The sequence below is a fragment of the Pithys albifrons genome, chromosome 3 (assembly GCF_047495875.1).
Source record: "Pithys albifrons albifrons isolate INPA30051 chromosome 3, PitAlb_v1, whole genome shotgun sequence".
NCBI classification, from domain to species: domain Eukaryota; kingdom Metazoa; phylum Chordata; class Aves; order Passeriformes; family Thamnophilidae; genus Pithys; species Pithys albifrons.
In genome coordinates this window covers 14,326,802-14,344,158 of record NC_092460.1, presented here as the reverse complement: position 1 = coordinate 14,344,158, position 17,357 = coordinate 14,326,802, and the positions used below count along the sequence as shown (strand labels likewise).

The 17,357-nt window shown below is 45.1% G+C and overlaps 2 protein-coding genes across 3 annotated transcripts in view; both read left to right on the top strand.

The window, feature by feature from the left end:
- The window catches only part of SFMBT1 (Scm like with four mbt domains 1), a 73,011-nt gene extending 64,115 nt beyond the window's left edge, over positions 1–8,896 (top strand). For both annotated transcript variants that reach the window (XM_071550553.1, XM_071550554.1), the window contains 5 exons: positions 579–754; positions 1,478–1,656; positions 1,824–2,069; positions 2,566–2,694; positions 3,484–8,896. In XM_071550553.1, coding sequence (XP_071406654.1) covers positions 579–754; positions 1,478–1,656; positions 1,824–2,069; positions 2,566–2,694; positions 3,484–3,624 — 871 coding nt within the window. In that variant the 3' untranslated portion in view covers positions 3,625–8,896. The remainder of the gene's footprint in view (positions 1–578; positions 755–1,477; positions 1,657–1,823; positions 2,070–2,565; positions 2,695–3,483) is intronic.
- Positions 8,897–11,411: 2,515 nt separating this feature from the next.
- LOC139669793 (store-operated calcium entry regulator STIMATE-like) overlaps positions 11,412–17,357 on the top strand; it is a 45,438-nt gene continuing 39,492 nt past the window's right edge. The window contains 1 exon segment of the mRNA XM_071550552.1: positions 11,412–11,643. Within this exon segment, the coding sequence (XP_071406653.1) occupies positions 11,484–11,643 (160 nt within the window). The 5' untranslated portion in view covers positions 11,412–11,483.

Sequence of the window (17,357 nt, the reverse complement as noted above, 5' to 3'; positions counted from 1 at the left end):
TTTTCTTAATTTAAATGAAACAGGAGCGATGTCTCAAGTCATGGCAAGTGACTGTCCTGGTGAACTGTTCAGCAGTTAGATGAAAGTTGATTGGAAAGGTGTCAGTAATCCATTTGCTTGCCATAGAATGTGCATAGAAGGCTCACCAAGGTCTGCAGTTGCCTTTATTAGCTTAGTGGGTGCTCTCAGTCTTGATTTGAGGGACCAGCTGTCCATGTCACAGTGGGCACTTCTGCAGTCCCATAAAAGCAATGAAAGAACAAACCATCTGTGAGCAAAGAAAACAAAACATCTGAACTCTGGGACAGCCCTCTCAAGTGATATTTTAATAGTCACTGGCAGGGCAGTGTTGCTGTGTTTGGTACTGCAGCCATCCCTGGTGATGGCTTTTCTTTATTTGGGGATCCATCATAAGAGACAGGAGTACCTGTTTCCTGGACTTGGCAGTCCATAAAGCTCATCATTGCTCAGATTTCCACTGTTTGATCTTGAAGCAATATTCTTGTACACCTCTCAATGGAGTACTTTTATGCTGGTAATGAGAAGATTCCTGAACTATGACCATATTTCCAATGCAGGTACAAAGGCAAGAGCTACCGTGCGACGGTGGAGGTGGTGAGGACGGCAGACAGGGTGGCAGAGTTCTGTAGGAAGACCTGCATCAAGCTGGAATGTTGTCCAAACCTCTTTGGCCCTCAGATGGTGCTGGATAAGTGTTCTGAGAACTGCTCTGTCCTGACAAAGACTAAATACAGTGAGTAGTTGGCTGATCTCATAACGAGGAGCTTGGGGGGTTATATTTTAGTTTCTTCGGGCTTTGGCTACAGAAGGAATCCAAAATACATTGCTTTGTTTACAGAAGGAACAGCTCTACATGCACAAGCCTACAAAATATCCATGTGCCAGTGTGTAGGGAAGAAAACAACTGATTCTGCATTCAGTGGTAGAACCACAGCTTAACTTTCTTTATGTGCTTAAAGCTTTAACTTCTTAAGACAAGAACTGACTCTAATATTATAATTTAAGTGGCATTATAATTGTTTTTACCAATTTGTTGTGGAACAAAATAAAGCACCTTCAGTCTCCTAATTTTTAGGTTTTTTGTAAACTGACTTACCATTTGGCACTGTGAGAACAAACTGCATTGAGGGTGTATTTAAAAACTACAAAACATTATAAAAATGCAATTAAATTGGACCAAATCTTTGATGATTTCTGTATTAAAATCAGATCATTTGGGGCTTCTCAGAGATGAAGTAAATCCCTACAGGGCAAACAAAATTGATGAGTAACTCTTGTTCCCTAAACCAAATTGAAGAGGGAAATACAGACATGCCGATTTTGGAGTTTTGCAGAATTGGGTTTCCTGTTGGGAAATGTCCTCCTACTGATTTTTCCAGTCCTGATGATGGACAAGCATAACTAGTGACATTGAAGGTGCATTTCAACACGGTGCTCCTTTCTTCTGTCCTGGTAGCACACTATTATGGGAAGCGGAAAAACAAGCGGATAGGTAGGCCCCCGGGTGGCCACAGTAACCTGGAAGTAGCCATGAAGAAACCAAATAAAAGACGGAAGAGGCGAAAACATTTTTTTGTTCATAAGAAAAAACGTTCTTCTGCGTCCGTGGATAACACTCCAGCTGGATCCCCCCAGGTATGACGGGGCTGTGTTCTTTGAACAGCTTCACTTGAAACTACAAATGTTGGTTCCTTGTAACTTCAGCTTACAGCTCACAATGGGTGGTAATTGCAGCCTTTGTCCTAAACTTCTCATTGTTTTTCATTTCATTGCCTTTTTTTCCTCTTTTCCTGACTCTTCAGGGCAGTGGGGCCGAGGAGGAGGATGACCAGGATGAGGTGGATGAGGAGTCTCTGACTGAGGACAGCACCTCAGAGCACCAAGACGAACTACTTGAAGAATCAGAGGTGTCAGAGAAGAAATCACTGTCATCATCTCCTACACAGAGTGAACTGTCTCATTCCCTGGCTCAGGATCGAGACAAGCGGAAGAGGAAGCTCAGGACCTTTTCCTTTTCTGATGATGAAAACAAACCTCCTTCGCCAAAGGTAACTCAGAATGTGGATTTATGTCCTGCCTTGCTCAGTGCTGGGCAAGCACAAATACCTTGGGAGTATTAAATGTTGTATGTGTGTTCTCATGGAATACTCCGTTACTCCATAAAGGGTGTTGTGAAACTACAGAATAATTAAAAATCATGATTTTTATTACAAGATAGGACTGTAATAAAGGCTAAGCAAAAAGTTGTAGACAGAATGGTGAGCTCTCCCATTTCCCAGCTGTTAGCACTCCTCTTGGTTCAACCATAGCACCAAATCCTGGGATTAGATCCCTGCTGTCTGTCTCTAACACTTGGTGGAGCCTCCACTCTCAGCAGAAGGCTGTTCTGCACATCTCTGCTGGCCACAAAACCTCTGCAGTTTGAGCTCCTGTTAATGCTTGGGTCAGCAATTGAATGTTTGAGTGTGGGGGAGTAGATGGAACATTGGTCCACTACATATGTAATATTTGGGGAATTCTTTTTGTGCTGGGTGGCTTGTCTAGGACATAAAGATGGAAGTTGCTGAAAAGCTGCAGTTGGACAGTAATCCTCTGGAATGGAGCGTGGCTGACGTGGTACGATTCCTCAAATCCACTGACTGTGCTCCTCTGGCGAGAATCTTCCTTGATCAGGTATCTCTCTTTGTTAAAATGTTGGATCTCTCACTTTGCTTCTTATCCTCTAAGGAATCATGAAAAGAAGTGAGTTTAAATTTTACAGTAGGGTTCTGAGGAAACAGACACACTCGGAGGGTATTTTGTTCTGTGGAGCATCTGAATCCCAAAAATACAAAAGAATGCCTACAACCAAGCACCATGAAGGCAGGAGGCTGTTTTCTAGGAGACAGAGTTTTGCCATTTGTGTTGACTTTTCTATACGATAAATATTTTCTGTTTTACAGACTAACTGCAGGTTTCACAGTGTTGCACAGCTGCAGGAGTCAATGTTTTTGTGTTAGTATGACAACTAGAGTACAAACCAGAGTCAAGTTAACATTTTGTTTGCATCTCGGTTAAAAGTTGCCATCAAAAGCATTGTCTGTCTATACTGTGGTACTGGAGCTAATGATAGGTATGGTTTGTAGTGGTGGATGGACTTGACCTTGTTTCTCTTGAAAGATGCAGTGGTTGGGTAAAATGACGTTCTGCACGAAATTTCCTTGATTTCTTTTGTTAGGTTGATTTTTTTTTTTTGCAATATCATCTCACAAGATTCTGTCCCTCAGCCAGCAAATTTGAGCTGACATTTTAAGAAAGTAGTTAATTTGTTGTGAAAAAGAGAGATTTTTAAGCTGCTTGGAGTAGCATGGAAGAAACATGTAATGCACAAACAGTCAGGGATCTGAAATTAGAGCAAGTCAAAGCTGAAGGAGCAGGGAGAATCAAAATAAAAAGTCACTGTGGAATTTTGTGTTCTGACAGGAAATCGATGGCCAGGCACTGCTGCTGCTGACCCTGCCCACTGTTCAGGAGTGTATGGACTTGAAGCTCGGACCAGCTATTAAACTCTGCCATCACATTGAGAGGGTCAAACTTGCCTTCTACCAGCAGTTTGCCAACTGAGGAGCGGCCAAGTCAAAGTGGACCTTTGAAGCACAACTACAAAAACATGCTCCTTCCTCTCTAGCAAGTGAAGCCAAATGAAGTTAAACTGAGGCCCTGGTGACCTGAAAGTGTGTATCAGCCTCAATTTTTCTATTTTGACAAACAGAAGACAACATCTGGAGCAAAATGCCAATGCAAACACAGAGGCTACTCTACCAGCTGCCAGCTTGGGAACACAATAGTCTCTTGCTCTATGGTTCCCTTTTTCTAATGTATTTTTTAATGATTACAGAAAAGTCCCCTCTCGTGGGAAATGACATTTCAATAGTTCTGTTGGCACGGAACTTTAAAGGCAAAACGGATCCTGTTTACGTTAGCATGTAGGCTGCCAGAAATAACCTTTCTCTGTCCCTGATGTTTCACAGAATCCCCTTCCCTCCCTGTGGACGAACACTTGCTTTACCACAGCACTGATTTGGAATGTGCTCTTTGCACATTTGTGTGTTAATGTTGAGTTTTTTAATGAATTTGTTCATTGTTAGGACAACAATGTGGCCACAGGGTTCTGAATGTACAGTATAGCAAGAGTGTGGTTCCTTTTGAAGTTTTTTTTGGAGTTTTTTGTTGTTTCATTGTTGTTGGGTTTTGGTTTTGTTTTTACTACCTCTGTAGCCAGAACAGTAGAAGTGATGAACAAAAAAGGGAGGGAACTGCTCTTTCTGGACAAATCATCTGTAGCTGCACAGCAGTCTGGTTTCTGTGGGCACGTCCAGAGTCCAAACCAGTGTCAGCATACAGAGCTTCTGTTCCAAAGCTTTAGTGAAACCTGTGTAGGTGTGACCTGGATGTTTCCTTTTTTCTTCAGATGTCAGAAAACATGGTTATTTTGCACTTCTCTTACAGACAGGCTGTAGGAAACAAGGAAGGAAAGAGAAAGTGCCTCTGCATTTTCTATATTTTTGTTGTCAGATTATTTCATTTTTTTTAATTGTGTGAAGTTATTTCCTTTTTCTTCTAGCAAACAATTGGGCCATGTACATAGAGCCTGTCATCAGACTTTTGCTTTGCTACCTGAACATCTTTTTAGAGAATACACTAAGGAAACTGCAATCAACAGAGGACTGCAACAAAGCTCTGCCAGTGTTTGCATACTGGAAACTCTTGTGAGCTTGACTTTGTATTTTTAACTATCTACAGATGCTCAGGATCAGACTTGGTGGGTTGGGAAGGGACTTGTCTGCTTTTATTAGGAGAAAGGAAAAGGACCAGAGAGGCATCTTAGTTCCATCAGTAGACTCACAGTAGGATAGACTGCTCATTTTAATTTTCCAGGATAATAAGACCCGATCAGCCACTTGCTGTAGACCTGTGCTTTACACTTTAACAGGGCTTACATTTCATAAAAGGTGTGGGGAAACTTGCATCAGGCTCAAGATCTGCATCAAAAGAGCGTTAAGTTTCAGATGGGTTTGCATTCATTCACTGCCTTCAGAGTGCTTGGAGGGGCACAGGGAGGAGCTGGGGGTGTGCATCCCTGGTCCTTTATCTCCTGCTCCAATCCCTCTTTGCAGGAAGCCCCTGGCACACAAAGGGGATGGAGTTAGGAAGGTGCTCGCTGCAGGAATTGGTTTAGGAAAGAGACATCTACACGGGTGCCTGTTGTCACACGGAGGGATTCAGGCGTCCCTCGGGCCCAGTGGGATCGACATTCCCATGCTGTGAGCTGTAGGATTCGGGAAGGAGGTGTCTGTGAGCTCAGAGCCTGTGTCTGTACCTGCCATGTTGGTGCTGAGGGGGGAGCTGCCTCCAGGGAAAACTTTGGGCTAAGCAAAGCTGAGTAATTGGGGTTTGTTGCTTTTGCCCCTTAGAATGACTGCCTGCTTGAGGCGGAACTATGCACAGAAGTGTTAAAATCAGACTTTTTTTTTTCTATTCCAGAATGAAAGCATAAATGTCAGACAGACTGTTTATTAGCTGAATATTCCTGAGGGAGGGAGGAAGTGCAGTGTATAACTTGGACAATTTTTCTCCCATGTTGTAAGCAGAGTCTGAAAACATGATTAAATTGAAATCAGTGTCCCTTCTTCCTCCTCACACCAGATATGTGGCCAATAAATGGATGTTTTGGCTCTTCATATTGTGCTTAGATCATCTGCCTGTACTCCATTCCCTTAGGACAAGCTCAGTGATAAGCCATTAGGCCTGAAAAAATTTTAAAAGAAACACTGCTGCTTTGCTGTCAGCATCTTGTCTTGAGAAATTTAACCAGCAGAGAACTTCTGGGCTGGAAGAAGATGCTTTTGGATCAGTGCAATACGATTTCCACAGCCCTGATGTCCCCTGCATAACCAAGAGATGTTGCTTTCACCTTTCCCCATGGACAGATAGATACCTTTCTAAGTGGTTGTCAGGAGAGAGCAGAGCTTAAAGTGTAATTTAGTGGATCTGTTAACATGGTGCCTAGGGTTTTAAATACAAATGTCATACTTCTTTTTCTCAGTAAATAAAGCAGCCAGCAGTTTCAGATGTTAGTGAGATACTTACTGGTCACCTTTGGCATGTTTTATAGGCTGGATTTTTCTGCCTTGTTTTGGGAGGCACTGACAGTCTGGTCCCAATGGGATCTATTTTTGTTGAGATTTTCAAAAGGGATGTTTTCATTATTTGTGAAATGTTTTTATGCTGCACACGGGTACTGTACACTCTTATTTCCTGGGAAAAAAAATGCACTCTGTTTTATTGCTGAATTTAAAAGGGATAATTGGCGCTTTATCTTGATGGATGGTGTTTCTACTTGACTCTGTTTCAAGTTCCTCTTTCTCTGTACGTGGCAGATGACACAACTGCACTTAGTTTTTGAACTTATTCCACCATGACTTGGAATCAGTTCATGCACTGCTTTAGTTGCTCTGTTTCTTCAGAACTGGACTTGCATGGCTGGTGGCTGAATCTTGGCTTTGGGTGATGCCAGTGTCTCACCAGAAGGAATTGCTGGGATTGCAGTAATTTAGGTTTCAGGAATTTGTGCCATCTTCCACCACGTTGATCACCATACAATAAATACAACACAGCCTGGAGGCCAGGAGAAAGGCAGTGGTGTCTTGCAAGTGTCGTCAGTACAAGAAAATGAACTCTCCACTGGGCCTCGTGTACTGTTTATGTGGCTGGCAAAAGGAGTTTACCCTTGGCTTGACCCACTGAGGGTTTGTATTCTTGCTTGTCATATTTTCATATGCATTGTGCAGTCTTGGGTTTGCCACATCTTTAGAAACCTGGTGGTGCCACTTGTACTGTGCTAAGCTTAGCCTTGTTAGGCAGAAAGATTTTGGTGAGTTACTGTAGAGTGCTTTCTGCAGCAACATAAGGATTCTGTAACAGAGAAGTACTCGACCTCCAAAACTGTCATGGAAGGTTAATGTGGTAGGATTATCCCCCAAAGCACGAGCAGCTTGCAGTCCATCCTAAACTGAAAGCAGTCCTTCCAGAAGAGCAGAGGTACAGCACTGATTTTGGTGAATGAAGACTACTTTTTTCCTAACTAAACATTTCTGAAAGTTCCTCTTTGAGGAATGAAATAAAGGGCAGATTAATTTCTGTGTTGTATAGTACTCCAGGAGTGTTTGCAGTCTCTCCTGGGATTAATGGACACAGTACCTACAGAGTTCGGGAGTGGTTTTTAAGATTACTTTCTCTGTCACAATTTTAAGCAGTATTTTGTTGTTGTTTTAGGATTTGCTAATATTTATTCTTTATTCCAGTGATGCTTTAAAGGAAGGAAGGAGTATTTAGCTGCTGGGTCCACAGAATTGTAAATATATTTACAGTTGATTGGACTGAGCACTCCATTCTTCTGTATAAAGTACAAAGACTCGGTACATAGTCAGCAAAAAGCCAAGTGGCTTGTGAGATTTTTGAATGTAATGGAATAGGCTTCAAAACTATCGGGCTCGAATTGGAGACTGGATACCTTTGGACCAAATCTGTTGTTACTAGATGAAGTAGCCTTACCAGAAAGCCAAAAATATGATGATCCTGTACAAAGCTACTCCTTAACCAGTCCTGTCACATAGTGGCAGACTGGTTACTGCCTCCTGTGAGCTCAAATAACTAAGCACAAAGACACAGGCTCAGTCAGGAGACTTCAGGTGTAGGATGAAGGCTCCACTTTAAAGGGATTGTGTTCTTCATTTCAGAGTGCTGCTGCCCTTCCCTGAACATGCACGTAGCCTTTTTTGAAGGCAGCCTTTTGGGTGAGAGGTTAGAATGGGACTTGAGAACAGCAGAGACAACAAACCTCTTTTATTGTTATGTGGTTTTCTAAAACAAAAAAAAAAGCATAATAACAATGTGTATGAAACACAACAAAAATGAGTTAAGATTAATGACACCTTGTCTCCATGGTCATTTCTGGCTTCCTCAGTGTGGCATCTGTTGCTCTGAAATGCACCAGGCGTGTAAATGGACTTTTGACAAGAGGACAAAGTTACTCTGCTGGGTGCAAAGCCAGCAGTGTTTGGCTCAGCTTTAAGCCATGGGAGCGAGCAGGTCTTGCACTGACACAATGCAGAGGCAGTAGGTGTGACTGACTGAGCCAAACACGGTGTCTGGGGAGCCTCTGGCCTTGCACAGTCCGACAGGAACAGGCCTGAGCGAGGCACGGCTTGGGAATGAACACTGAGCTCCGGGTACAAAGGAACTCCCACCCACTCTGAAAATTGCTGAGCACCAGTTTCCAAGAAACCTCATGGCAAAAAAAAAAAATCTGGAGGTGTCATTTCTCCTCTCCTCTTTCATTCCTTTTTATTAATTATTATTTCTGTTTAAAATGAATTTTAAATAATCTTTATAGACAATCAGAGGTCTTCTAGGAGACTCTACCTTAAAGGGTACCAGCTCCCCACCTGTGGGCCTCTTTCTTATACTAACTCATTGGAACTGATGCACTTTTCCTGTATTTTGCCTTTTTTAATTAGCTGCTTGTTCTTAAACAAAGATTTAAATGCATATTATGTTGTGCCCCTTCTGCTTGTTGTTTTATCTTTCTTTAACTTTAAAAATATATATATATATATGCAGTGAGACTGAAGTACTACATGGAAGAGAAACATGCACAAGAAAAATATGCCTATTAAGTCCCACCATTGTTTGAGCAGGTGTAACAATTTAATCAGAAGATTTTTTTAAAAATATTTTGGATGGATATTTTGCTTGTTTTGTCTGTAAATAGTGTACAAAATTTGTGTTATATGACAGTTTTAAGTGGTTGTAAGAAAATTAAAAAAGATACTTGAACTGCTACTGATGGCTTTGGTATTAATATCATGACAAATCTGCTTACCATGAGAATTTTTCCATCTTACAGAAGTGTGTGGAAAGCTCTCTAGCATGCTCCATTACTTGTATAACAGAGAAATGCAAACCACATAAATACCACTGGCACAGGCTTCATGGTAAAGAGCTGATTGGGTTATATTCAGTTCCCTCAAATGCAGTAGTCATATTTATCAAATTCTTCTCCTGAGGTCACAGGTTTTTGTTTCCCAGGGTGCTGAAGCTAATTAATATCCAGGAGCTGAGGACAGGACCTATAAATTGGGGTAACTTATTGCTTTCTTTGAGCATAATTTGCTGCTTGGTACAATCCTAAGCAAACCTTGCAGGTGCTGCTGCTCCTTCTGGATGGTTTTGTGAAGGTTTACACACTACCCCAGAAAATTGAAATTTTAAAAAGAGCAGGCTTTGGTTCCTTTGAATAACATGAGAGTTCACAGAATGTTTGAGAAACAGGTTAGCCTTGTAAAGTTCTTGTTTCCTTACTTGGTGTTCCAACAGATTGTACTCTTGTGCTCCTCAGCACTTGTTTCTTGGCTGCACTTCAGTTACCTTGAGCTGATTTTACACAGGGTGCAGAAACCACATAGGAGTGGGATGAAACTGATGTGCTTAACACTGTCTTTAAACATCTATAAAAATGTGGGATTTAACATAAATCTTCTACTTGCCTTCACGGAGCACTGTCTGTTTGAGGGAAATCTGAAGGGCTGTGACTCTCACATAGCAGGAGGCAGAGACTTGTCTGCCACAGGTTTCAGAAGGGCTTATAGAAGTTGTGAGAAGATGAAGCCCTTGAAGAGGTATTTTGGGGGAATTATTTATTTTAAGCATGGAATATAAAGTTACATGAGGCATAAGCCCTTCAAGTTATGTTTCTGGATTCGTATCTGGAACGTAAGTTTTGTGTGTACACAGCATTAGGTAAATCTTTAACCAGTATAAGCTGCCAGGTCAGGTTTGTCTGTGAGGCATTTGTGAAAGCTTAAAAACCACACCTGGGCCACAGGTAAATAGGTCAAGTCCAGGTCTGGAATGCAGTGCTTGGTGACTGTGACTCACAAGCGCAAGGGGCAGAACAAGGAGCCTGAATTCATCCTTGTCCTTTCTGCTGGGTAACTTTGCTTTCCTGAACTCTTGCCTTTGGTGCAGCTCAGGGCAGCAGAGCATTGACCTGGGGCCAGAGGCACTGGGCAGAGCATTTGGACTGTGTGTTCTGTAAGTCAGAGAACTGAGAGCATTTCTTTTTCTAGCTGCAGCTTTGAGACATTTATGGCACAGCCTGCATACCAGAGAAATCACTGTCATGTGCCAAAACTGTTGGTGCTGCCTGCCAGAAAGGACAGTCACATAGGTGGGTTTGTGAGAGAGATGCAACAAATGTTGTTATTTGAAGAACTATTGCTTCACGTGCTCAGCTTAGTTTTCTGATAGACTTAAACATGTTGTACTTTCTGGGGCATAGTTATAAGTGAATTCATACTTAGAGTGGGATTTTAAATTATTTAAAATATTAAAGAAATGGTGTAAGAAAAAAACGCAATGCAATGTGACCTGGTTTGATACCACACTGAAAATAAGCACCCAAACCAGACGCAGTTCTGCCTGGTGATGATGGAAGAGGATCAGGAAAGGCTCACTGGCCAACAGGTACAGTTTCATGGGCACTGTTCCTAAATGAAAGTGCTGACAACGCTTTGTTTTATACATTGTGCTATTGGTTGCCCTTTAAAAAGAACAAACCTGCTTTGTGGAAGAACCCAGGTCATAATTCTGTCTTTCTGGTTCGATGTCAGACTTGCCTGACCTTGGAGGGTCTGGGCTAAGCAAAGCCTCAGGTGCTGCAGTTCTGACCCAGGGGCTGTAGTGTGGTTTGGGAATCGCTGTGGATGCTGGAGCCAGGCAGGGTTTGGATGCTGGAGCTAGATGGAGTTTGGATACTGGAGCCAAAATAGTTTGGGTGCGGGAGCCAGAAGAGTTTAGGTACTAGAGCCAGATGGGGCTTGGATACTGGAGCCAGAAGGGTTTGGGGTGCAGGAGCCAGAAGGATTTGCATGCTAGAGCCAGACAGGGGTTGGGTGCCGGAGCCAGGCAGGGTTTGGGTGCCGCTCGGAGCAGCGGGCTGTCTCTGCCGCACTCACCGCCGTGGGCAGCCCTGGCGCTGCGCCCGCCGTGCTTGCGGAACCGGAGCCTTCCCCGAGGCCGCTCCGCGTCCCCGCCGCGGGCTGTCCCAGCTCCCCCGGCACGGGCGGGCCCTGAGGGGACGGGGGGGTGACACGGCGGGGCCGGGCCGGAGGCGGAGCAAGGCCGGACCAGCAGAGGAACGGGGCGGGAGCAGGGCCGGGCCGGGCCGGAGGAGTAGCCGAGCGGAGCCGGGGCGGAGCGGGGACGGGGCGGAGCAGGGCCGGGCCGGGGCGGAGCGGGGCCGGGGGCAGGGCCGGGGGCAGGGCCGGGCCGAGCCGGGGCGGGGCGGAGCAGGGCCGGCTCCGGGTCCGCGTCCGCCGCCATGCGCCGCTGAGCGGGCGCCGGCCTGGCCTGGGCTCGCCATGGGGGCACCGCCGCCCAACGGCAGCCTCGGCCTCACCGCCAGCCCCGGCGCGGCGGCGGGGCCCGGGGACCGCGGCTGCGAGAACGGCGCCCTCATGGACAGATTCGGCATCTTCCTGCAGGGGCTCCTGGGCGTCGTGGCCTTCAGCACCCTCATGCGTGAGTGGCGGCGCCGCGGCCTGGCGGGAGCGGGCGGGGGGTACCCTGGGGAGGGCTCGGGGGCGGTGCCGCGGCCGCTCTGCCCCGGCCGGGAAGGGCCCTCTGCTCTGAGCCCGTGGCCGGGAAGGGCCGCGCTATCCCGAGCCCGCGTCCGGGGAAGGCCGCGCTGTCCCAGGCCCGTGGCCGGGAAGGGCCGCGGCGGCCTCGGGGAGGCAGCGCCGGCGCTTTGTGGTGCCGGGAGAGCCGAGCGGGGCCGCCTGGGAGGCCTCGCAGACCGTGACGCGAGTCCTTGCACTTTGTGGAACTTGCTTTCCTAATATCGCAGCCGTGCGGGTATAATTTAGCGCTTCGGGAGCGGGCGGTGGGTGGGTGTGCTGCTCCGAGTTCAGCCGGCAGCTTGGGTGGTGTGTGCCGGCACTCGTGTTTGGGAGGTACAGAAGTCACGGGTTTGGCCGGTCTGTCACAGCGGGTGTACCTTGTGTTAGCAGCAGCACAGTCAGTCGCACACGGGTGTCAGAGGCAGGCCTGGAGGGCCGTGTCTGGGAGCTGGGGCAGCCTCGGCGCTGTGGGGCTGCTCACACAGCTCGGCTCATGAGCAGCAGCTCCTTACGCTGCCCCTTGAGTGTGGTGGGAAGGCTGGAGGCCGTGGTGACTCCAGCCCTGTGATCAGGGAGTCACAACAACGTGGAACAGTTCTGGTGGGTTTGACTCTATTCTCTGGTTAGTATCCTGTAGGCTGATGAGTGGAAAAGCAGCCCAGTGGCGTTATCTGACTGTGACATTCCTGGTAACAAAAAGTGGGAGAGGGAAAAGGAAACACCAGTGACGTGTGTTGTACAGTTTGATCTAAAGACCAAGATCCTGTTTACATTAGAATTGCACTAATGCCTTTTCGTGAGGGTGTCACACTGTTATAGTTAAGTGAGACATTTGCTACACGTTATTTTTGCATGCTTTGGTGTCCCAGTCACTGCTAACAATTGCATTGCTCTTACAAAAGCTGTGTGTGTAGCTGTCATCCTTAGGTGACTGAATGGCAACAGTATTCACTGGTGTAGCATTTGGTCGGCCACAGCAGCCTTATAATAGAAGCTCCAGCAGTTTCCAAACAAAAGTATCTCTGTGAGAATATGATGCGTACACAGTGTTGGTTTTAGATTTAAGAGATACAAATAGGTAATTCTAACAGATTATGCGTCAAAAGATGAAGAACTACAGATATTATTTGTCAGGATAGTGCCTTTTTTCCCCCGGAAATGTTATCTTGTGCCTTTATGCATTTTTACAGTATCAGTGGAACACTCAGTGAAGACAGGAAAAAGTGTATACAGAAAGTAGGGACTAGGAAAATGAAAGCCTTGTTGGCTGGAGTTCCTGCCTTGGGTTGGGCACTGTTAAACCCTGAACTGTCAGGAGACTGTCCATGCAGTGCTTGCAGTTGTGGCAGAAGGGAGTGGAAGGAAGGCAGCCAGTCCTCACAGTGTGCTGGTGGGAAAAGGAATCCATGTCCAACAGAGAGTAGAGCAAAAACATAGCAACTTGTGCTTACATTCAGAAACAGAGAATAGGTATGTTTGTCCCAGGTATGACAGCCACATTCTCTTCCACTTTCTTTTGTGCCCCTGCCCAAGCAGGAGGAGCTGGTCACACCACGTGGGTCTGTTCCCCTGGCCCAGGAGCAGTTCTCTCTATTACAGTCTGTGCTGTGCAGGAGGGGCTGTTCTGTTCTGTCTGATAGCCCTGTGTGAATGTTTCACTCCTTTTTATGTCGTATGCAAAACCACGGTGTGTTGTTCTAATCCCTTCAAAGTTTCCTCAACAAATAGGACATTTTGTGACACATCTGATGTGACAGAGAAGTGGGAATTTGTGGCTGGGAACAAGACCTCTCCTCAGCAATCTCCTTGGCAGCTACACAGTCATTCCTGTCCCTGAGCTGCTGGGGCTGCAGGGGTGGCACCACTGCAGGTGGCTGGATCACAGAACTGGGACAGCCAGGAAAATAAATGAGGAGACATGGGGGTTTTTAAGCTGGAGTATCTCTGGTCCTGTGGTGGCACTGAGGGAGAAACAAGGGAAATACTTGAAAGTACAAGGGAGAAACAACTGTGAAATACAGACCTCTGAGTAACAGCAACAAGTTCATTCTGCTGTAGGCAGGGGCTGCTTGAGAGTTGTCTCTGCTGGTCCCGTTTAAACAGCAGTAATGCTCTGTATGCAGCTGTATCATTTCTCCAACTCTCTGCTAGAAGGGAAGGAACTGAAGACCAGACTATCTGGTATTTAAATTTAACTTGTAAAGAGTAAGTCACTTGTCTTTTTTTTTTTTTAAAGGGAACACTAGAATAATATGTGATAATATTTTGCTTGTGACTATTTGTGCTGAACCCTGTGTAGTAAATGAAATTAAAGTAGTGGCACCAGAGGTATATTGTACATTTGCTCTTTATGCACAGTAGCTGTTTTCCTTTGAAAAATATTTCATTTGACATGAAAAGAGTAAAAATTTTTGATAAGTGGCTAAATCAAAGGCTGACCCAGGCTTGCCCTTTCTAGATAAATCTTACCATGCTTGTGTTCAATGCAAAAAAAAAAGAAGTTTTTTGTGATGGTAGTAACTAGCTGTAAGAGAAGGAGGACCTTCTCTGTGTCTCACTGGTAGATGTTCATCCACTAAAGGACTAGTCTTAAAATTATTTAAGGTCTGACTCTTCAGTGTGCCACCTTCTTATGCTTGCACCTGTTCAGTTTGCTGTGATGTTGTGCTGTCAACTCACCTGCCAATGATACCAGTCACGCTTCATACTTTTAATGGCTAAAATGTGGTTAAGTGTCAGGTTTTTAGTTTATTGTAGACGTGGTGACTCTGCCAAAGGGAACATGGTCTGTCTGATTTCAGGTCTTACCCTGCAGCTCTTGATGTGAATCACGTGCAGGGAGGTCCTTTTTCTGATGTCTGAACCAGTAGTGAATGTATTTAATACCATCAGAACCCACCTGTGTGTTGTCTTTAATCACTGTGAATTAATCTTTACTGCTCAGAGCCCAGGCCTCTGCTGTGAAGCTGAAGAGGTGTTGAAACAGTTTCACCCGGATGCTGCAGGTGTTCCAGCACATCAAAAGCCCTGCTGAGGTCGGGTGAGAAGGTCTGTGGCTTCTCTCCTGACCATGGGCTTTAACTCCCTACCCAGGGAGACTCTCTGATAAAAAACCACCTCGTTTTGGCAAATCTGCTTGGACTGGCAACCCACTGGGGCTCTGGTCACTGACTCTCAGTCCTGTGAACCTGCTTTTTTGAAGTCTGTTTGTTAATTTTGTTCTGGTCCCCTCTGCCTACATGTGCATTGTCTCCCACCCTAGTTTATTTAAGCCAAGCCACTTCATAACAGGAAGTCTTAGTGAGTTTCCCTCGATGTAAGAGATGTATGTTTATACTGCAAGTCACTAAGCCAAATATAATATTTTTTCACAGTTTGCCACTATGATATTTGTATCTGGTTTCATGGGGATCTTGATTTAAAATGGTAGTTTTGCTTCTTAAGTGTTTGAGGCTCTTTGGTGCAATACCTGTGTATTTGTTTACTGATGACACAAAACTGGTTTTAAATATTTCTTCATAATACTCTGTGTTTTGTCAATAATCCCAAGCACCTTCTGAGAATTCTCTGGGCTTTTATTGGTAATGAATGATTAGAGAGTGGTGTTGGCACAGTATCCCACACATGGAGGATATAAGATGTAGTTATAGATTACCAGGTTTTGCAAATAAAAATAGTGTTAAGGTGTGGGGGAAAACCCACTGCCAGTCCTTTAAAACACTTTGTGGCAGACAAAGTAGTTTATTTACCAAGCAATGTTTGTTTGGGGATACTTAGGAATGGCTGAGAAATTTGATGTGAGTTGTATTGATGAATTATTGAAGTAGAAGAGTTGTTTGCTTTTCTGCGGGTAGAAGGTTTGTGTCTGTGAGGAAAATACAAATATGCTGTAAAGGAGACCAGAGTGTGTGAGTCTGTTCCCTCCTTGTGGCTTTATTGCAGTGTCTGTACGCAGGCTGAGAAGGGTTTACAAAAGGGAAATGGCTGGGTTCTAGTGCAGTGAATCAGTGAGTTGGTACATTTGCTATTGAGGGTTACAGATTAAAAAATAAAAGAGAAGAAATCATTCTATTAAAAGATTACTATATATATTTTAAGGTCCTCTCTTTACTTTCCGTTTCCTAAAGAAAATACCTTTAAAACTACATCCTTAATGTCAGTTAACTTTACTGCAGGTTTTCCCACCTGATAAGCTGTGCAAGAAAAATGAATTTGTCTTTATATAATAAACTGTTGTAGTAGGTAATTTGGTAGAATTTGAAATGCTTTAGCAAAAATATGCTTTTCAGTGAGGGATTTCTTATTTTCACAAAGGTAAGGGAGTAATGTTACCAGGAATAATGTTCTGGGGACAAGGACTTAAAAATTATCCCTGTTTCCTTTAAGAAAAATGTCAGTGTAAAGGAAACTGTTGGAAACAAAAGGACTAAACCATATGATTTTTTTTGTTATTTTCTGTAGCAATTTTCTTTCTGCTTGAGCAGGTTTAAAAAATGTGAACATGACAGGGAGTTTTCTTTAATGCTCTGTAACATCAATTGTGAAATGAAGACCTCTGAGTAACAGCAACAAGTTTATTTCCCAGGATGCAGGGCAGTGGCCTGATGGCAAGGTGGTGTGTCATTGATGAAGTCATTACTTAGAAATATTTGATATTATCCTGGCTGCATCCTTGAATGTATTCACTGAGTAAAACAGTACCTGTTCACATGAATTCCAGAGGGCCCCCTCAGAAATGTTCCCTGTGCATCTGCCTTTAAAACTTGCACAGAAGTTTCAAATCACAAATAGGCTCTTTCATGGTTATGGAATTAGGAACAGTATTGTACTTTATGTACACGGGACCACCTGTTGTGGAGTGCACTTTGTTCTTTTTCCTAGAACTTGCCAGACTGATGCAGAACTGGCATTCCAATGGGTGTCTGGGAATTGCCTAGTCTTGGGCATTTTGAAATGATTTCAAGGACCACTTTGGGGGATCACAGCAGGATGAGGAGGAGAAGAGGAGGCTCAGAGGTGACCTCAGCACTGTCTGGAACTGCCTGAAGGGAAGTTCTGGCCAGGTGGGGGTTGGTCTCTTCTCCCGGGCACTCAGCAATAGGACAAGGGGGCACGGGCTCAAGCTCTGCCAGGGGAAATTGAAGCTGGATATCAGGAAGAAATTCTTTGCAGAGAGGGTGCTCAGGCATTGGAATGGGCTGCCCAGAGAGGGGGTGGATTCCCCATCCCTGGAGGTTTTTCAACTGAGATTGGCCGTGGCACTGAGTGCCATGATCTGGTAAGGGGACTGGAGTTGGACCAAGGGTTGGACTTGATGATCTTGGAGGTCTTTTCCCACCCAGTCCATTCTGTGATTCTGTGAATCCCGCTCCAGGTGAAAGAAAGCGAGTAAGATGTGCTGTTGAACGGTGATGAAAGGCGAGGTTTGGGAGGGAGCGGTTCTTGAGAAGGAGGAGGTGAGAACACGCCGGGGAGCCGCCGGCCCCTTCTGCCCAGCGAGGGGCGCGGGGTGCGCGCAGGACCCTGGACAGCTCCGGCGGGGCCGTGCCCAGCCCGGCCGGCATCGCAACCCTCCCTCGCCCCGAGCGCTCTCCTTGTACCCGGAAAAGGGTTTCG